At 36.3% G+C, this 16,792-nt stretch overlaps 1 protein-coding gene across 12 annotated transcripts in view; it reads left to right on the plus strand.

Annotated features, from left to right (window-relative positions):
• The window catches only part of LOC117787242 (phosphatase and actin regulator 4), a 103,930-nt gene that overhangs the window by 73,605 nt on the left and 13,533 nt on the right, over positions 1–16,792 (plus strand). Inside the window, exon 1 of one of the 12 annotated variants that reach the window (XM_034625721.1) lies at positions 284–1,104. The exons of 10 other annotated variants lie outside the window; for them this stretch is intronic. In XM_034625721.1, coding sequence (XP_034481612.1) covers positions 360–1,104 — 745 coding nt within the window. In that variant the 5' untranslated portion in view covers positions 284–359. Of the gene's footprint in view, positions 1–283; positions 1,105–16,792 lie in introns of those variants that run through there. One more of the 12 variants, XM_034625722.1, reaches the window with a different exon arrangement.

A 16,792-nucleotide genomic window follows, 5' to 3' on the forward strand; every position in this document is an offset into this window, starting at 1 on the left:
ACAATTGAATTGAATTGAACTCGAGTCGAATCAACGTGCAAATATTTGTTAATTTGAAAAGGCAAAAAAAAAAAAACAAAACCCACACAGTTCAAACAACGCAGAAACAGAGACAGCAACAGTAGGCGTAACAGAGACAACACATTATACAAATTAATGCAAACAAAGTTACAAACGCAGCAATTGAAAGCTTCCATTTTAAATGCAAACTAAATAAATCTACTTATACAAATATATACGTATACAATTATATAAAAAGTTACTATTTTGTGAAAGACATAAACTATAATTATAAATATAAATAGCGAAGGATATTTGAACATATTGGTAACAACTCTTGGCCAAGATTAGGCAACTCAATGCTGCAATACGAAACCGCCTGCAGTCATAGCCATCAGCCGCAGTCGCAAACTCAAACGCAGACGCAGACGCAGCCACATCGCAAGCAGACCTATAAGGAGTATCTACAGCAACATCAACAACAAAAGCAACAGCAGCAACAGCAGCAACAACTGCAACAACAGTCGAAACAACCTGTACGCATCTTTCGGGTACACTATATTCGTCTCAATTCCAAAGACGGCAGTTCCACCTCAACTCGAACGGCAGCTTCGGCCGCCTTGGGAAACTCATCCTCAGCACATGGCGCCAAAATGAAGACAATTGCGCCAAATATACGCCGACGGCGTCGGTGCGATAAGCACCACCTGGAGCTCTATTGCAATGAGAGCAGCCACAGCAACCACAGTGGTGCCAGCGGTGGCAGCGCAACTCTCAAGCCCGGTGGCTTGCGTTTGCGTGAATCGATTACGGCTCCTAGTACAGCCGCCAGCTCTCCGGTGGATGAACAGCTGTGCATTCCGGCACCGCCCATTACACCACCGCCCGCTTTCCTCACGGAGGGCTACAAACGAGCCAGCACCTCGGTGTCCACCTCGGCGTTGCCCAGCGCCACGCAGGAGCAACCGACACCGCCACCGCCGCTGGCCCGCAGCCAGAAGCCATTGTCTCTGGCGGCGCCAAAACTGAAGCCAAAGACAACGGCAACAATTGCCGTCACTATCAATAGCAGCAAGCCACGTGGCACAGTCAAGCGAAGTTTAGGTAAGCCCAGAGTCCATAAAGTGGCAAAGAAGAATTTGCTATAAAATATGGAAAGTTCAAGTTTACAAGGCATACTTTTTTAGTAAGAGCTAAAGAAAGTTATTTCTTATAACATTTGCGACTGCATTTTATATGAAATACAAATGGAAATGGATTTATAGAATTTTACATTTACAGCCCCAAAAAATATGCTATAATTCCTGAAGTGCAGTTTGAAAAGAACTAATGGATATTTTTTTATTGTGTTCAACAATTGTTCCTTATTGAAAATATTTGCTTATTCTTTTTAGCGAGCTGTTAAAATTCAGAGGTGTGCTAACTTTAATCGATTTTAATGAAAGTTTGCATTTGAAAGACTGCATTTTTTAAAAATAGTTTTTTGTAAAATATTATACATTATACAACATTTTAACATGTTTTTATGGAGTCTTAAAACGTATTTTTTAACGCATTTTTTTAATCTTCTAATCTATAATGATTATGAGCATTAAATAATCTATCTATTCTGTCGTGTTCTAATAATTTTTTTTGCTTTCTTGTTAAAAATATCAATATTTATTTTTGAAATTCAGTTATAAATGAAATTGGCAAGAGCTTTTTTTAACCACTATTTATCTGCTTTGCATTTAATATTAAACTGTTAGTCGACTGATTGTGTTGCCTGTTGCGATACTTCCGGCTTATACGTGACTCTTGACTAAAGTTTTTTCTGCGGTTCCTGAAAATTGTTGGAAAATTCAATTGAAATTGTTCGCTGGCAACTTGGACGGGCCACATAAAATGCGTGAATGTTTTATGGCGGCAGCGAGAACATAAAGAAGTGGAAGCAATACAAGAGGGAGTATATATATATGTGTGTGTGTGTGTTGGGTATGAGGGTGTGGAGGTCGTCAAATTGTTGCTAAGGCTCGAGGCAGATTGGTGGTCAGGGGATTAGAAATAAGCCGTGCTTCTGCAGCGCGCAATGTAATTGAAAATGTTGTTGCCCAGTTGCTATAGTTGTTCTTATTGTTGTTGTTGTTTTTAGTGCAATGGCTGTTGTTGTATTTTCTCGTAAAGTTGTGTGCAAAACTTTCCACTCGTTGCTTGTCTAACCACGAAATCGATGTTTGACATTCACTGCGTAGTTATTGGAATTATAAGTCTTTATGCAGTATTTTTCTCTCTTTGTTACTCTATCTTAAGCTCGTTCTTCCTCAGTGCTTATAGCTGCCTGTCATTGCCATCAATATGCAAATATTTAACAGTGTATGTCGCTGCAGGATAATCGGCATCTATTGCCTTTTCCTTCTGGCTTCCCAATGTCAATAAAAATAAGTTTAAAGCTGCAATTGCAGTTGCCGCCTCAATAGTCGAATGCATTTTGAATGTACACGAGCGGAAAATGCATATCGAGCGATGGAAAATACTGAAAATTCTAGGTGTCGAAATTGTCAACGTCCCACCTCACAGTTGCCCAAAAAATGCTTCGCAAACTTGGTCTGTGTCTGCTTTGCATATCCGTCAACATTTTAGTTTATTGTGCAATACATTTCTATTTATTTGCTCAATTTGCATAATGTTCAATGTGGATATGCTGGCGGGCGGATGTAGAAAATATTGTGTGCCTGCCAACAGTCGATGATATGGCAATCTAATAATGCAGCAGGGCTTTCATAACTCAAAAACAACAAGTATAACATCAAAGATACTGCACAAGAACATAAAGGGTGCACAATGTTATGAAATATTCAATCAAAACAAACAATTTGAAGCCGTAAATCCGACTACTATCCCAACTATACAAAAGCAAGTCAAGACTCCTCAGTTATTCTGTCAGTACGGCAGTAACTCAGTCTGTCATTCAGTCAGTTTGGCCATTCAGTCAGAGAGTTGGTCCATTAGCCATTCATTTCATTATTAAAATATTTTGCTTGCATTCACCTCTGCCAACGATATTTTTGGCAAAATTTCTAGCCCCAGGCAAAATTCGAGAAAACGAAATTCTAAAGCTTAATGGGGCGGCTAACAAGGGGTGGGAATAGGAAATGAGGGATGGGCGAGAGTATGATTTGCGGGTAAACTGCAACTATGCAATACAATCGAGTCAGCTTGCTGATTACTTTACCAAACAATTTGAATTGGACATACTCGAGTAGTCTGCAAGCATGGACCAAAATGAGATTATGTAATGTAATTTATTTTCTAGTCGAGTTTTCTCTTCACAAAAGTTTCAATTGAAATTTACGAAATTTGTTCAGCAGTTTAGAGCAATTATATAGAGATTCTTTCTTGCTTGTGATAGGTAGAAATAAGTTTTATGAAATAAAATCGAATAACTTCAGTTGAATACCAAATTATGCTGTTAAATATTATTTTGGATTTTTTGCCTTTTTTCATAAACTTTTATTTCGGCGAACTTTTGCTCTCATCAATAGTTTTTGGTTTAAATTCTAATATTTTATGTAGAAATTTAACTATAAATTTCAATGTGTAACTATTTTTATTTAAAATGCTTAATCATCGTTTTTATCGGCTACTTTAGTTGTTAAGTTCTGTTATAGAAATTCTCTTTGTGTGTTATTCGGAATTCTCGTCCTCTCGAGAGAGCATTTAGATATCTTATTCTTCTTTGTACGGCATCCTTAAACTATTATCACACTGCCCAAAGAGAACTTATGCACTGATCTCGCTTGAGAGAGCATAGAGTATTGCAATTTTGCTTTCTAGGTCATCCTTAAATGTTTACTTTAATAATGTATGCAATTTCTCCTTTGGGAGAGACCAGGTAATCCAAACTGCAATTGCTTTCAAACCACCTTTAGGAATTCTCCGCTAGTCACATTCATCGCTGCAAAATTCCAATCAAGTGCACATAAAAGCCAACAAATTTTAATATCGCTGATGGGTTTGGGTTTTGTGATGATAGCTTCAACTTGTAGAAAGTTGTAGCACACGGCGGAGCACATTAATTGGGAGTTAATTGAAAAGTTTGCGTTTAGTTTGGTCTAACTTTTAAGTGCACTTTGAGTGTGAAAGACCCAAAGGAGTAAAGATGCTGAAAGAGTTGCAATGGGTTAAGAAAGTAAACTGATATTGCATTAAACGTTGCAACAAGCAAGCAATGTGCAGAGAATTTTTAAAGAGGTAGGAGTTAAGGGTGGAGAATCTTAAAAGTATTGCGAAAGAAATGCACAGCACATCTCGAGGCTATCGGTAATGTGGCATTGAAGTTGCGGCAAAACTTTGAGACTCTCTTGAGGCTGGTTAAAAGCTGCTGCATGCCTCATGCCTCAGGCCGCATGCCGCATTACATAACTGTAACTGTAATGACGGCTGTGCCACAAATCTCCCACATAAACCCATCCACTTATTTAGTCGCCGAGCGCAGCGTTTAATAATTAAATGCAAATGCGAGTTTTTATAACGGAGGCCTTGGCGTTATAATCCGCAAACATTAACGCACCCAGACCAGAATAAAGTTGACTTCTGTTGAGAATAAACCCGAATCGGAAGAGATGACGAAGGGCAGGTGGTTGTAGAGAATGAATGCTTTTAATTGAATGCGTGACTTGTTGAAACTTTTTATGATTTAGCGAGAAGAAAGCAAATCGGAAGAAGAGTCCCCTGTAGGCCTGTCAAGACTTCCACTGTGTCTCCTCCCCCAAATGTCAACTTGGGCATAAATTTAGGACTGTCGATTATGCCAAGTATTAAGAAGCTGTGGCTAGAGATTAAGCTATAAGCAGCAGTCGGTATTAATTACAATAATTGTATTGATAAACTTTTTATTACTTAAGCTGAGACGTAATATCATCAGAATAAACACTTACTTAATGCTACTTATAAGAAACTAAATTGCACTTTTGTTAACATAACTTTACTAATTTCAACACTTTTATTTTTCTATTTACAGGTGAGTTTTCTCTCAAAGAAAAATGTCAGTTAAGTAAAAAACTTTGCTTCTTTATCGATTGCTCTCTGTTACATATAACAAACAATTTGTTTGCCTTTGCATTAATCAAAATGTGTCCAAAGTTGGATATGGCGTTTGGCTTGGCATAAACTATCAATAAGAGTCCTCTGTGGCTCTAGTATAATCAATTATCCGCTAAAATATATTTACTTGCTACTTACACTCCTTGTTTCGACAGTTTCTTACTCAAGTTTCTCTTTGTTTGCGTTCTCTGCTTTGGCACTTCGTAAAACGACATGACAAAACGAAATGTACTTTGCAATTTCTGTAGCTGAGATTTTTCCAGCGCTTATTTATACTACCAGTTTATAACCTGTGCAACATTGTTTCGAACTCTGCTTCTGAGATTTTTAGCTGCAATTCAAGCAGCTACATTTTCTAGGATATTTCATTTTGACAGATGTTGCTTGTCTTTTAGAACTGGTTTAAAAGGGTATAATAAACAGGTGAAAAAGTATGTAACAAGCAGAATTGAATTTCAAATCTATATCGTATTTGTACTTCAGAGACTATGAGGTTGATATTAAATATAATTAGCTAATCATGTTTGTTTTTAAATTTGAATTCCTCATTATAGTAAAATTTTTGTTAATCAGTTGAGCAAATAAAAAAAAGGGTTTCTACAGGGTATCTTGCCGCTTAGCACACTTGACTAGAGCTTTTTTTTACTATGTTGTTACAACAATCAGTAAAGCTCATGGCACGCCAACATTTTGGAAAACAATTTAAATTGAATTACTCAGGCGCACACACAGAGAGAGCAAGGAAGGAAGTGGAAGAGACAGAGAAAGAGGAGAGGCTGCAATCAAAACAGTATCTTGCTGCTATTTTTTTTGCATAGTAAATTTTTTTGGGTGGCATTTAAATTGCCATTTTTGATAGTTTTACATAACAATTCATGTATTGTACATGTGTGTGTGTGTATGTGTGTGCTTTGGCGCAGAGCCAAAACCAAAGAAAAAATGAAAAAATGTGATAAAAAATTTGCATTGCACAAAATGTGTAATTAAACAGCATGCAAGGGAGGACAAGGGGAGAAACTGGATGGCAGGAATAATCCTTGAGCCTGGCGGCAAAACTTTACGCACATTTCAATGCATTTTTTATGCGGCACGTGGACGCAGTCATGTGTGTTGCAGTTGCAGTTGCAGTTGCAGTTGCAAGTGCAGTTGCTGCTGTGCAACTGTGTGAGTTTATCAGTTTGCTGCGTCCTTGCACACAGCGCAGGAAAACCCAAAACGGCAGCCATGAAAATCAACATCCGGCGGCAACGGCAACGGCAACTGCAGCAAGTGGCAAGTGCAAGGTCAACTTTGTTGAAGGACATGCCAGCAGGAGCAGCAGCAACAACAGCAGCTCATCAGTCCACGCCCACAGCAACCGCCTTCCGCCCAGGCAGTCAACCCACAGTTTGCCTCTGTCTCATTGGTTTGCTCACTTGTATTTGTATTTATCATACCCTGCATGTGTGTGTGTGTGCGTGTTCGTGTGTGTACCACCATTTTGTTCGCATTGTTTGCTGTGACGTTTCATTTCATTGCGTTTAGCATTTTGCGGTTTCCGCTTCTACGAAATTGAAGCATCAACTTACATTTTACAGTTTACAACAGCAACTGTTGTCGAATGTCCTCTGGCATACCAGCTAAAACCACATGCCAAATAAGCCTTCAAATAAATAGCAAGAAGTATCTACATAGTAACTGCTGAACATTGCTGATTCTGACATTAAGCAAATATGTTAACTAATTAGTTTTTATGTCTTTGTGTTGATTTTGTGCAGTTGAATCTCAAATTTAGATGGCACACTGATTGGGAATCATTTGTATATTGATTTCAATGACTACAACTACAGTTGCTTAATTGTTAATTTAACAGATGTGAGAAGAAAGAGTAGATAAATGTGAAATGTTAGCTAAATAGTTTTCTCAGAACAAAGTAAAACAATGAATATTCTGACTGTTAAAAGTTGTAGTTAACAGTGAGAGTAACATAACAGAAATGCTAACTATTTCTCGCTGTTAAAAAAATATTCAGAGTTTACATAACAGATTAAGTATTCTTCTATGTAAGTGTTAAGTCAACATTAAGCGTAACATAACAGAGCATGAACAAGTGAAATTAGCATAATGAGCCTAACTCTAATAACACTTCCAATATTTGCATGCAAAAAAAGAAGAATTTTTAACCTTTGACGAACTTTCAAGTTTGTTTGCCCTTTTAATTACTGTTCACACAATACTTTTTTGTTGTTTTTGCTCTGAGTTAACAAGGGTTCAGGGCTGCAGCAAGTGCGGACCGCAAACAACAAGCAAACAGTAGAGACCAACGCCATGTTGAACAAATTTAATGTCCATTTATCTATGCACGAAAGCCCGTTTTCTCTCACTCTGCGTGTCACTCAAAAACTCTGCATAATTTTCTACTCTACATAATTCAAATTGTTTGCTAGCTACGCTCCTTAAATAATTCAAAGCCTAATCTTTAAATTAAAATCAGCTCCATTAGGAACAAAGAACAAAGAATACAAAATTCCTTTAGTATATATGTAATATAAAGGCAAAAAATATGTGAAATTCAGCAGACTTTTGCTAAATTGTTTGCACTTCCTGTTTGCTTCTGCCTAACATTTCTTAGAATTTAGCTTTTATTTAATTTTGTAATATCTAAAAATATCCTTTACTTATTGCTTTATTTTATTTTTCACTATTTTCTTTAAGAATACAAATACATCTGTACAGGGTATCTGTTAGTGCAACATAATTTGCAAATTCTTACTACTTGTTTGTTGTTATCGTTTTTCTTGCTTGCAATGTTAAGGCAAAAATTTTATTTACTAGCGTTGAGGCTGCCATTGTGTGGTGTTCAGTTGTTTTTTTACCGAGTATTTTGCATAAAGTTTGCAAGCAGCGACGAAAACCACCAAAAAAAAAAAACTCCCACTATGGCTGGCCTTCACTAACACATGGACACATGTATAATTTAGCTAGCCCGCAGCTGTCTGTCTCTTTCTGCATGAAATATGCGAAGCCGCTTTCAACAATTTGCGTTGAAAATTTGCACAATGTTTGCCAGCTTCAATGTGTATGTGTGCTTGTGTATAAGTGTGTGTGCTATTGTTGTTGTTATTATGTAATGCTGAGCAAAGTTTTCACTCATGTAAACACAGTGTCGTGTATAATTCAAGCTCCACCTCATGCTGCTTCACGTGTCAAACTAATGCTAAAAGTGTCACAGACTAGAAATTAAAAATTCAAATGAAAACGGGCCTAGACTAGGGTGCAAATTAAGCGCTTCCGCTTTCTCATTTCCTCTTTATATCTATCTCTAGCTATCCTTGCTGTGTCACTTGGTAATTCATTTTATGTGAAGCTTGCCAAGTGGCCAGTTTCTAAGCATATTTTGGGTTAAATTTTAATTTCCTGCAACTCAGTGTCGACTTCCTCTGCTCGGTCTCATTGTCAGTTACATTTGCCACACATACATAGCTCAGATTTTTCTCTCCTCTCTCTCTCTCTCTTTCTCTCTCTGGCACTTCTGTTTAGTTGATTGGGTTACTCGGCTTGGGTCTAAGGCGCTTATGTGCCACAAAAGTACAAAGGACTACAAATTTCATACTCTACTTATATCGAGAAATACTCAAAATACTCGAAATGTTCTCTGAAATGGCAAAGCAAAGTCTCTGGCCTTGAGCTACTTAAATTCCTTAGAGCCTTAAGACTTAAAATGTACAAACGGACAATTTTAATTAACCTTTTTTTGCTGTCTGTCCGGGAGTTTACTTTCATGGGTCGAGTAAAGCACACGAAGATCTACAGACAGATGAAGATGCTCACAGAAGCGAGCCCAGCTAAAAGTTGGCCTAAAGCGAAATCAGCGCCGCATAACCTTCAATACGTGTATTTATTCTTGCTTTATATATTTTATATATATACTCTATATAGGCGTACTTTTGTATGCTATGCCTTGCGAATTCCTTTTGCTCGCTTTGTGCGGGTTTTTTTTTTCTCATCTTTTGTGTCCGTTGCATAATTTCTTGGCCTGCGTTTTTGTGGCCTCCTCCTGTCTTTATAGACTTGCCTTTACGTTTTATGTCCCTTGGTCAATGGAAAAAATTTTAAGTTGACCCTTTGAAGTGTATTTTGTGCTTAAGATCTTCGTTTCCGGCTTACTAAGTCCATCCAGCAATGATAAAAGGTGTATTATTGATTTAACGATATCTTGTTGAAGATATTTCATATAAGTTTCACATTTATTCTTAGACTTGTATTCGCAAAGTATCTTTTTTCTGCATCATCTCTTTGTTAGTTATTTCTTTACTTCTACCCTTTTTGAGGTTTTAAATCTTTCAATTACTCAAGGTCTTTTTTTTGGACAGGCTGACTGACCACAAAGTATGCAATAAACTGCAGTCTCGACCAGATTTGTGTCCTTGATATTGCGGTACATAGTATGACCTTGACTCTTTTGGAATTTACATTTTTTTTTTAGGTTGGCCCTGTCTGATGTCAGTATTATTATCATTATCATCGGGATTGTGATCAACGTTAGCAGCAGTCGCTGCAAAACATTTGCCATAACTAATGACTGTCAGGCGATGAGATTTTTACAGATGTTTGCCAGTGAAAGGATATGGAAAAAGGAAAAGTTTTGCGGTTAGTTTTGAATGCTAACTGCTGACTGCTGTCTGCTGCTATCAAGTCAGACTTTTGTAAATTATTATGATACCACAAGGGGCTGTCACATATGTTTCTAGTATCACGCGTAGATTGCTTTATTGTTCGGTCATTGTTCAACATTTCTACCACTAAATTGTTGTCATTTTGTGTGAGTGTGTGTTTTGTTTGGGTTTTCTTCGGTTTTGATTTATTTATATACACAGCTGGTGTTCAGAGGAAGCTTAATTACATTGTTAGTCCTCAAGCTAAATAATGTTGCGAAAGTTGTCGAAACCAAGATTTAAGTCAATTCAATTAAATGCCCAAAAGCAAATTAGTTTCGTTGAGAATAAAAGTAAAAGTGGGCAGATAACTTGGAATTTAACATCAGAAGCTCTTGCTTAGCATTGATTGATTGTGGCTTAATTACCTTAGAGCTAATTAGCCAAATTCTGAGCAAAATATTAATGTTCAAAGAAGAAACGGAAGGAGGCAGGAAATAAGGGAATGAACAGAAACTTATAAGGAAACTCCAAGACTTGAAGAGTCCTTTGTAAGTTGATTAGCTGAAACATGCTGTATAAGAAGCTGTTTGAGAGAAAAAATGTTAGATCAACTTTCTTACTGTGCTGTTTTAATGGTTATTTATTTAAATACAAATTGGCTCGGGAATTTATGAAAAAAGTGAATTGCTGAATATTTAACTTACATTTCCATCATGTTTTAAAATATCCTTTTTTACTAAAATAAAATTCTTTTAAATAAAAAGGATGTAAAATACATTTAAATACTTAAAGATTATTAAAAAATTCATTTTCTTTTTTGGAAAGTAATATTTATGTGATGTTACTTTTTCAGTTTTTTCTTTAACATTGAAATTCATAGTAAAAAAATCTGTAAAAAAGTAATCCCTACTAAATTGCTAAATGTTTCCCTGCCTTTATCTCATGTGCTGTCAGCTCAACGCGTTTTCCATTTCACTTCTCTTTTGGTTAATCTCTTTCATTTCATCCCATCAGCATGCCAATCTGCTAACAGTCAGACTGAGCTAATCCGAATTGTGTTTGGGAACGCATTTCCGCACACTTGCAGCGTCAGCATTGGAGCAACGTCATCGACCCAGAAAACGCCTCCAAACGTTGCCTGCTGCCAAGATAAATACAAACAGCCAAAAACGAATTTCCAGGCAGCAGGTCGCTAAATATGCTGACGACAATGCTTGATGAGTGAAGGGGAGAGAGGAAGGGGACAATCATAAACAACCATAAACTATATGTATCTGCGTTTTCTTTGGCAAACTGACCTTCACCCAATCGTGACGCTCTGTTTTCATTTGTTTGGCTTTTGTTTTTTTTTTGTTTGAGTGACGCGGAATTTAAATGAACTTCACCTTCAAACAGTTCGCATTTGTTTTTTTCTAATGTTGCTTCTTGTTGTTGTTCATGTTGTTGTTATTACATGTTAATGAACTTGTGGATATTACGTTCATGTTGGCATACCCAAATTAGTATTTTTGGCCTTAGATCTATATTTATATTTAATAGTATATCGAGCAAGTATTTTGCTTCTATTTATTTATTTATAATTCTTAATAATAATCATTATTATGTGATGAGTTTATGCATGTGACACATTTGACTCACTCGGTGAAAATTTTCAACAGGTTAAAAATACTTATATCGCTCGATGTGATTCATTTTTGTTAGCGGATCCTTTAACAAATCTGCGAAAAGAATTCTTCTTCATCCATTTGTGTTTTTGTCTTCTGGCTCTGGCGCTGTGACGTCAAGAAGACCTGTAGAAAATCTGTCGACCAACACATAATTCATATGTTTTATTTACTTGACTTGAATTCTTTGATTGCCAAATAAAAAAATACCCAACAACAAATGTTGCACAAATATTTAAAGACAACAACAAAAGTCAGGCAAACAACTAAAGGCATTTGAATATTTTTAGATATACGTAGCTGTTTGTCTTTTTCGTTTAACGACTCTGAATAAATAGGTTTATGAAAATAGACAGGAATAAAAAATAAATAAATATAAATCAAAGCAGTTGTGTTGCTGTACGAAAAATTGCTGCCAACTTGTTTGATTAGCACATATAGTGGAATTTATTGCACCACATTAAATAGTAAGTGGGAGGATTAATCCTATTTCTTAAGAAAAACTGAAAAATGTTGAAAAAAATTTTATATATAATAAAATTTAATAGGAAGAAAAACTAAGTGTATCTTAAAAAGCCTTTAACATTTTTTAAATACTTAATTTTAATATTGAAAAGCGGCTTTGATTAATAAATATATTAGTTGGGAGCTTAATTTAGATTGACGAGTTGCTTAATATTTTTTATTTATTCATTTTAATCTCAAATTTTTTGTCTTAGGCACAATCAATCAAACTGAGCAAGTGCATCATTGATCATCAATTTAATCATCTGCTGACAATCGGCGAGTCTTAAAATACAGTGTCAGTGTCTTGAGTTATGCAGCATGCAGCTTTTGTTCATGCACAAACCATCAATCATGGCAGTCAGCTTGCCCTGACGGCTATAAGCAATAATTTCTTTATTTCAGTTGAGATGATGCTTAGCTTTAATTTATGTTTATTATGGCGAAAACACTAGAAAAATGTTGCTGAAAATGTGGCCATAAATAATTTCATTTTAATTATGTCAATTTCGTAAAATTGCGCATCGCATTTCCCTTTGATTCTTGTCATCGAATCGTCTCCATTTATTTACTCTTGAGCGACACTTTTTGCCCACAAATCAACAAAAACCAGCCGCATTTCCATCATCAGCAACACGAACATCATCATCATTACGGTCGTCATCGTCATTTTGAGGTTGACCTTGCCAACTTCCGCTGTTGCCAAATATTATTGCTAATTTATCAGATCTTAAAGAAACTTTCGGGACCAGCTGGGAATGCTGCTTTGCTGTTGTTGGCCATGTTCTCAGCCACTTCCGTTGCCAATTCAAGTAGAATTTACTGTTGAGCTTCTGCTGCCGATGTTGTTATGATGATAGAGATATAGACGGATGATGAGAGAGAGAGAGAGGGACTGAATCTTTCCAAATGCTACATAATTCAAAGGCCTGAAATTTATGTGGCAACTAATTGCTGTGTGCCAGCAACAACACATGTCGTATGATTAATGTTCCCAGGCTCTTATCATTTATGCTTCTCATTTTTTTTTTATGTTTGAGGGAAGAGAGAAGCTCTTGCGACCTTCAGCTATTGATTAAAGTCGTCTCCGGCAACGCCCCAGTTATGACAATATAATACAAGCAATATGATGATAAAAGTAATGAGAAGAATATACGAATAGAAGATGCGCTAATAAAATAAAAAATTTGGAAGTGAGTAACGTAAAACGGAAATTTATTTTACAATTTGCAGTCTATACAATGTGTAGATATTCGGGAAATAAGAACTCTTTGTAACAAAATCCAAATTTAGAGATAGTCAAATAAACTAAACATTATTGAAAAATGTGAACATCCAATTTGGATTCTTAACAGTCCTCGAACACGCCATACAACCTCATATATCACAACACACCTACACTCACATACCAAACACATACACATTGATACAATTCCGTAAATAGAGGGGAACAAAACGAGGCTTGTACGGCGAAATTTTGGCAAGTTTATGGCCCAAACTGCTGCTGTCCGACATGGCTAAAATATAACACCAAACTCAAAGCAAGCATATACTAGGACAGAAATACAGTACAGTTGAACTGCTCTATCATGAACTTCTATACAATGAAGCTCTTTCTATTATGAACTGATTTGTAGTAAAAATAGTCTGCGTTGAAAATATTTTTACCAATACTTATATTTCACTATCTAATTTTGAAAAAAAAATAAAATAGAAATCTTAAACATTATCCTTAAAAAGTTATAAAATATTTTAGATGCCTTAAATGGTTCCTTTTTTTGCATTAAATTGAAACAAGGATTGAATTCAAGCCTTGTGTTCAGAAATTTCAGCAAACTTGTCTAAAATCTTTCTCTATGGTTCGAACCAATAAAACTAAGGAAAATTTGAAGGAATTTGCTTGCTCACTATAGGCAATTGAGACTGTAGCTTTGAGTGTGCTGGTGTTGCCTTTGGTTTTGTAGTCCTGTGTGCTGCTGGTCCAAATTGTAATCATAACTCGAGCGACGCATTAAACATAACAAAAAATAGCTCGAAGCACGTAGCCAAACACAGTAACACCACACACAGACAGAGTAGGTGTCTCTATATATAAGTGTGTGTGTGTGTGTGCGTATTTTTGGGGGTGTCATTGTTGTTTTTTGACTGTCAGGCTGTCAAAGTTTTATGCCTGAAAAGCATTTAACTCGCGATGCTCGTCTACTTCTCCCTGCATTATTGTTATTGTTGTTGTTGTTGCTGCTTTTGGCGCTAGGTTGTTGTTACATACGTGCAGAAATTGGGTGTGAAAAGCACTTTGCCACGAGAAGTGGCAACAGTGTTAAAGTGACGTTTAGTGTTATTCGAGCACTCCACGTGCCGCCTTCTAGGCTCACCTAATGGCCCTGGCAAGAACCCAACAAGCCCATCACCAAGCTGAGTCGTTTAAGCCTTTAGGCAGTTTTTGTGGCGCCACCTTTTTTACACCATCTCTTTTCTATCTTTTGGGATGCCAGCGCATAGCTAGGCACATTAAAGGCTTTCTTTCATTAAATTTAAACCTTAAATATGACTGAGCCAGCTGAAATCTGCTAAAAACAAGTGATTACCGGTAGCTGAGAAACAGAGAAGTAGAAAGAGATGCACAAGGTGAAGAAGTGAGAGTATGAATAGGTAGAATTAGAAAAGGGACAACGAATCCCAAGCTTTTGCTAAGTTACATGTTGCCCTAGCTACAAATCCTATTTGCAATTTTTTTCCTTATGCTTTTGCGTGCTTACGCCCATTAAACACAATGATTGAGCGTGTATTCGAGTGTGTGTATACGTGTGTAGAACTGTGATTTCTGTATGTGTAAGTGATGCTGTGAATTGTGCTAGAAATTAAGCACAGTCTGAATGTGTTGCCAGTCACTTAAGCTATTATTTCTGAATGCAATCTAAGATGATTTATGAAATTATTTCCCAAGAAAAACCACTACACATTTCGGCTATACTCAATACCATTTATGTAAGAGCTTCCCCAGAAATATCTTTGACATTTTCTTGTTCAAGTTGTTTAGCTAATAGACGAGCCCAGTATTTCATTTAATGTCTGCACATATTTCTAGTCATTTTTTGTTGCCTACATTTTAGCGCACGCCTATAAATTTAACACCTCACGGTCTCTGTCTCTGTCTCTGTGTGTGCGTGTATTGGGCATGAGTATGTGTGTATGTACTTCATAAAGTTTACTTTTTTCCATAAGTTTTGTTGTTGTTAATCTTTTGACTGTGTTGGCAGCCGCAGTTCAGGTTTCCAGTTTCCAAGTATCAAGCCGACATTGTTAACTTTTGCATAAGTTGTGCTTTCTCTTTCTCTCTCCTCCCTCACTCTCTCTCTCTCTCTCTCTCTTTTTTCTTTCTGTTGCTGTCGGTCGACTGTTCATTTTTATTTTCATAGCATTATTTTGTACTTTGACCGGGTTTTTTTTTTATGCGAGGCTTTGTCGAAACAGTTTTCTATCAAGTTTTTGGGTCTCTCGGCCTGACCGAAATTAAATGTTATTTGTTCGGCCTTTACGCTTTACGACATGCGCCAATTTCTGTGCCCATAAATCAGATAGGCGCAGCCAGAGAGCTTGACATCCCGTCTCCCTTCTTTCTCCGGCAAAAAAAAGAGATTTACACACCTTCTTCCAGGAGGGCGACCTTTTCGGAAAAAGGCGAATTTCTTGAATGTTTCTTTTCTCTTATTTATTTCAAGGCATTTATTTGGTTGTTTTCTTGTTGATTTTCTTGGGCACTGCATAACTTTGCGCTGATTTCATCTATCAAATTAAGAAAGTAAAAGCGAAAAATTGTTGCGCTCTTTCGAATATTCGTTTTTCAGTTCTCCGCCTCGTAAATCTGTGGCGACGCCTAAGAATATTTCACAAAAATTCTCGTCTCGAACATAATAATACATATTATTATTATTATTATACGCCGAGTGGTCGTCGACGTCGTCTCCGCTAAAACAATGCGGCAAGAAATTGCTTTTGAAATACAAGATAAAGCAAGTTTGTAGGCGAAATGGGGGTGTGGCCAGGCGTCAAAGTGTCAACTGCCATTAAAATTTAATTTCCAACGACCATCTTTTGCAGTGTCGACTCAAAGTTGACGCTTTGTTTGCCGAAAGAACTCAATTAAGTTTTCATTGCAAAACATTTCATTTTTCGCTAAATTCCTTAAACGTTCCTAATTGAGTGAGGCCACAAAAAAGCCAAAACAGAGAAATTAAGGCTTAAAAGGGATATTTGTTGCTTGTTGTTCCGTAATTACCGAACAATTGAGCTATTTAATTATTTAAATAGCTTTGTTTTCGCCTTTTTCTCTGGTCGTTGAGTTTGACACGATGAGAAGAAAATGTCACAAAAGATATCATTTATCACTTAAATATTGACTAAAGGGAGAGGAAGAAAGGTTAGCGATTTTCGACATAAAGCCTTTGATTTTCGCATTCATTTGGTTTCTTTCATTATTTGTATAATTAAAATACCCTTTCGTTTATTTAAGCACTTAATTAAAGTTATTATTTGGCATATATAAACTGATAATGTGCTTTATTGGTAATGGGTGAGAATTGTAAGAGTTAAACATTTTTAAATGATAAAGTGTGGGTATTTACTACACAAATTTAAAGTCTTTGAAAATTAAGTACTATTTTTAAGTAAGCTGCACTAAACGATTTTATATATTATTATTATATCTAATACCTTTTGGCCGTCTATACAGTCAAAGTAGTAAGTAGTCAGAAAATAGAACTCAATTTAATAAATAGTGAATTGTAAATAATAAATATTTACTTCTAAAATTCACCTATAACAAAAATCTGTTGTGCTCATCAGAATAAGTTCTATATATATCACAAAATCGCAGGCGCATTGCTGAGCATCAATAAATATTTT

This window comes from Drosophila innubila (assembly GCF_004354385.1).
Source record: "Drosophila innubila isolate TH190305 chromosome 3L unlocalized genomic scaffold, UK_Dinn_1.0 0_D_3L, whole genome shotgun sequence".
NCBI classification, from domain to species: Eukaryota; Metazoa; Arthropoda; class Insecta; order Diptera; family Drosophilidae; genus Drosophila; species Drosophila innubila.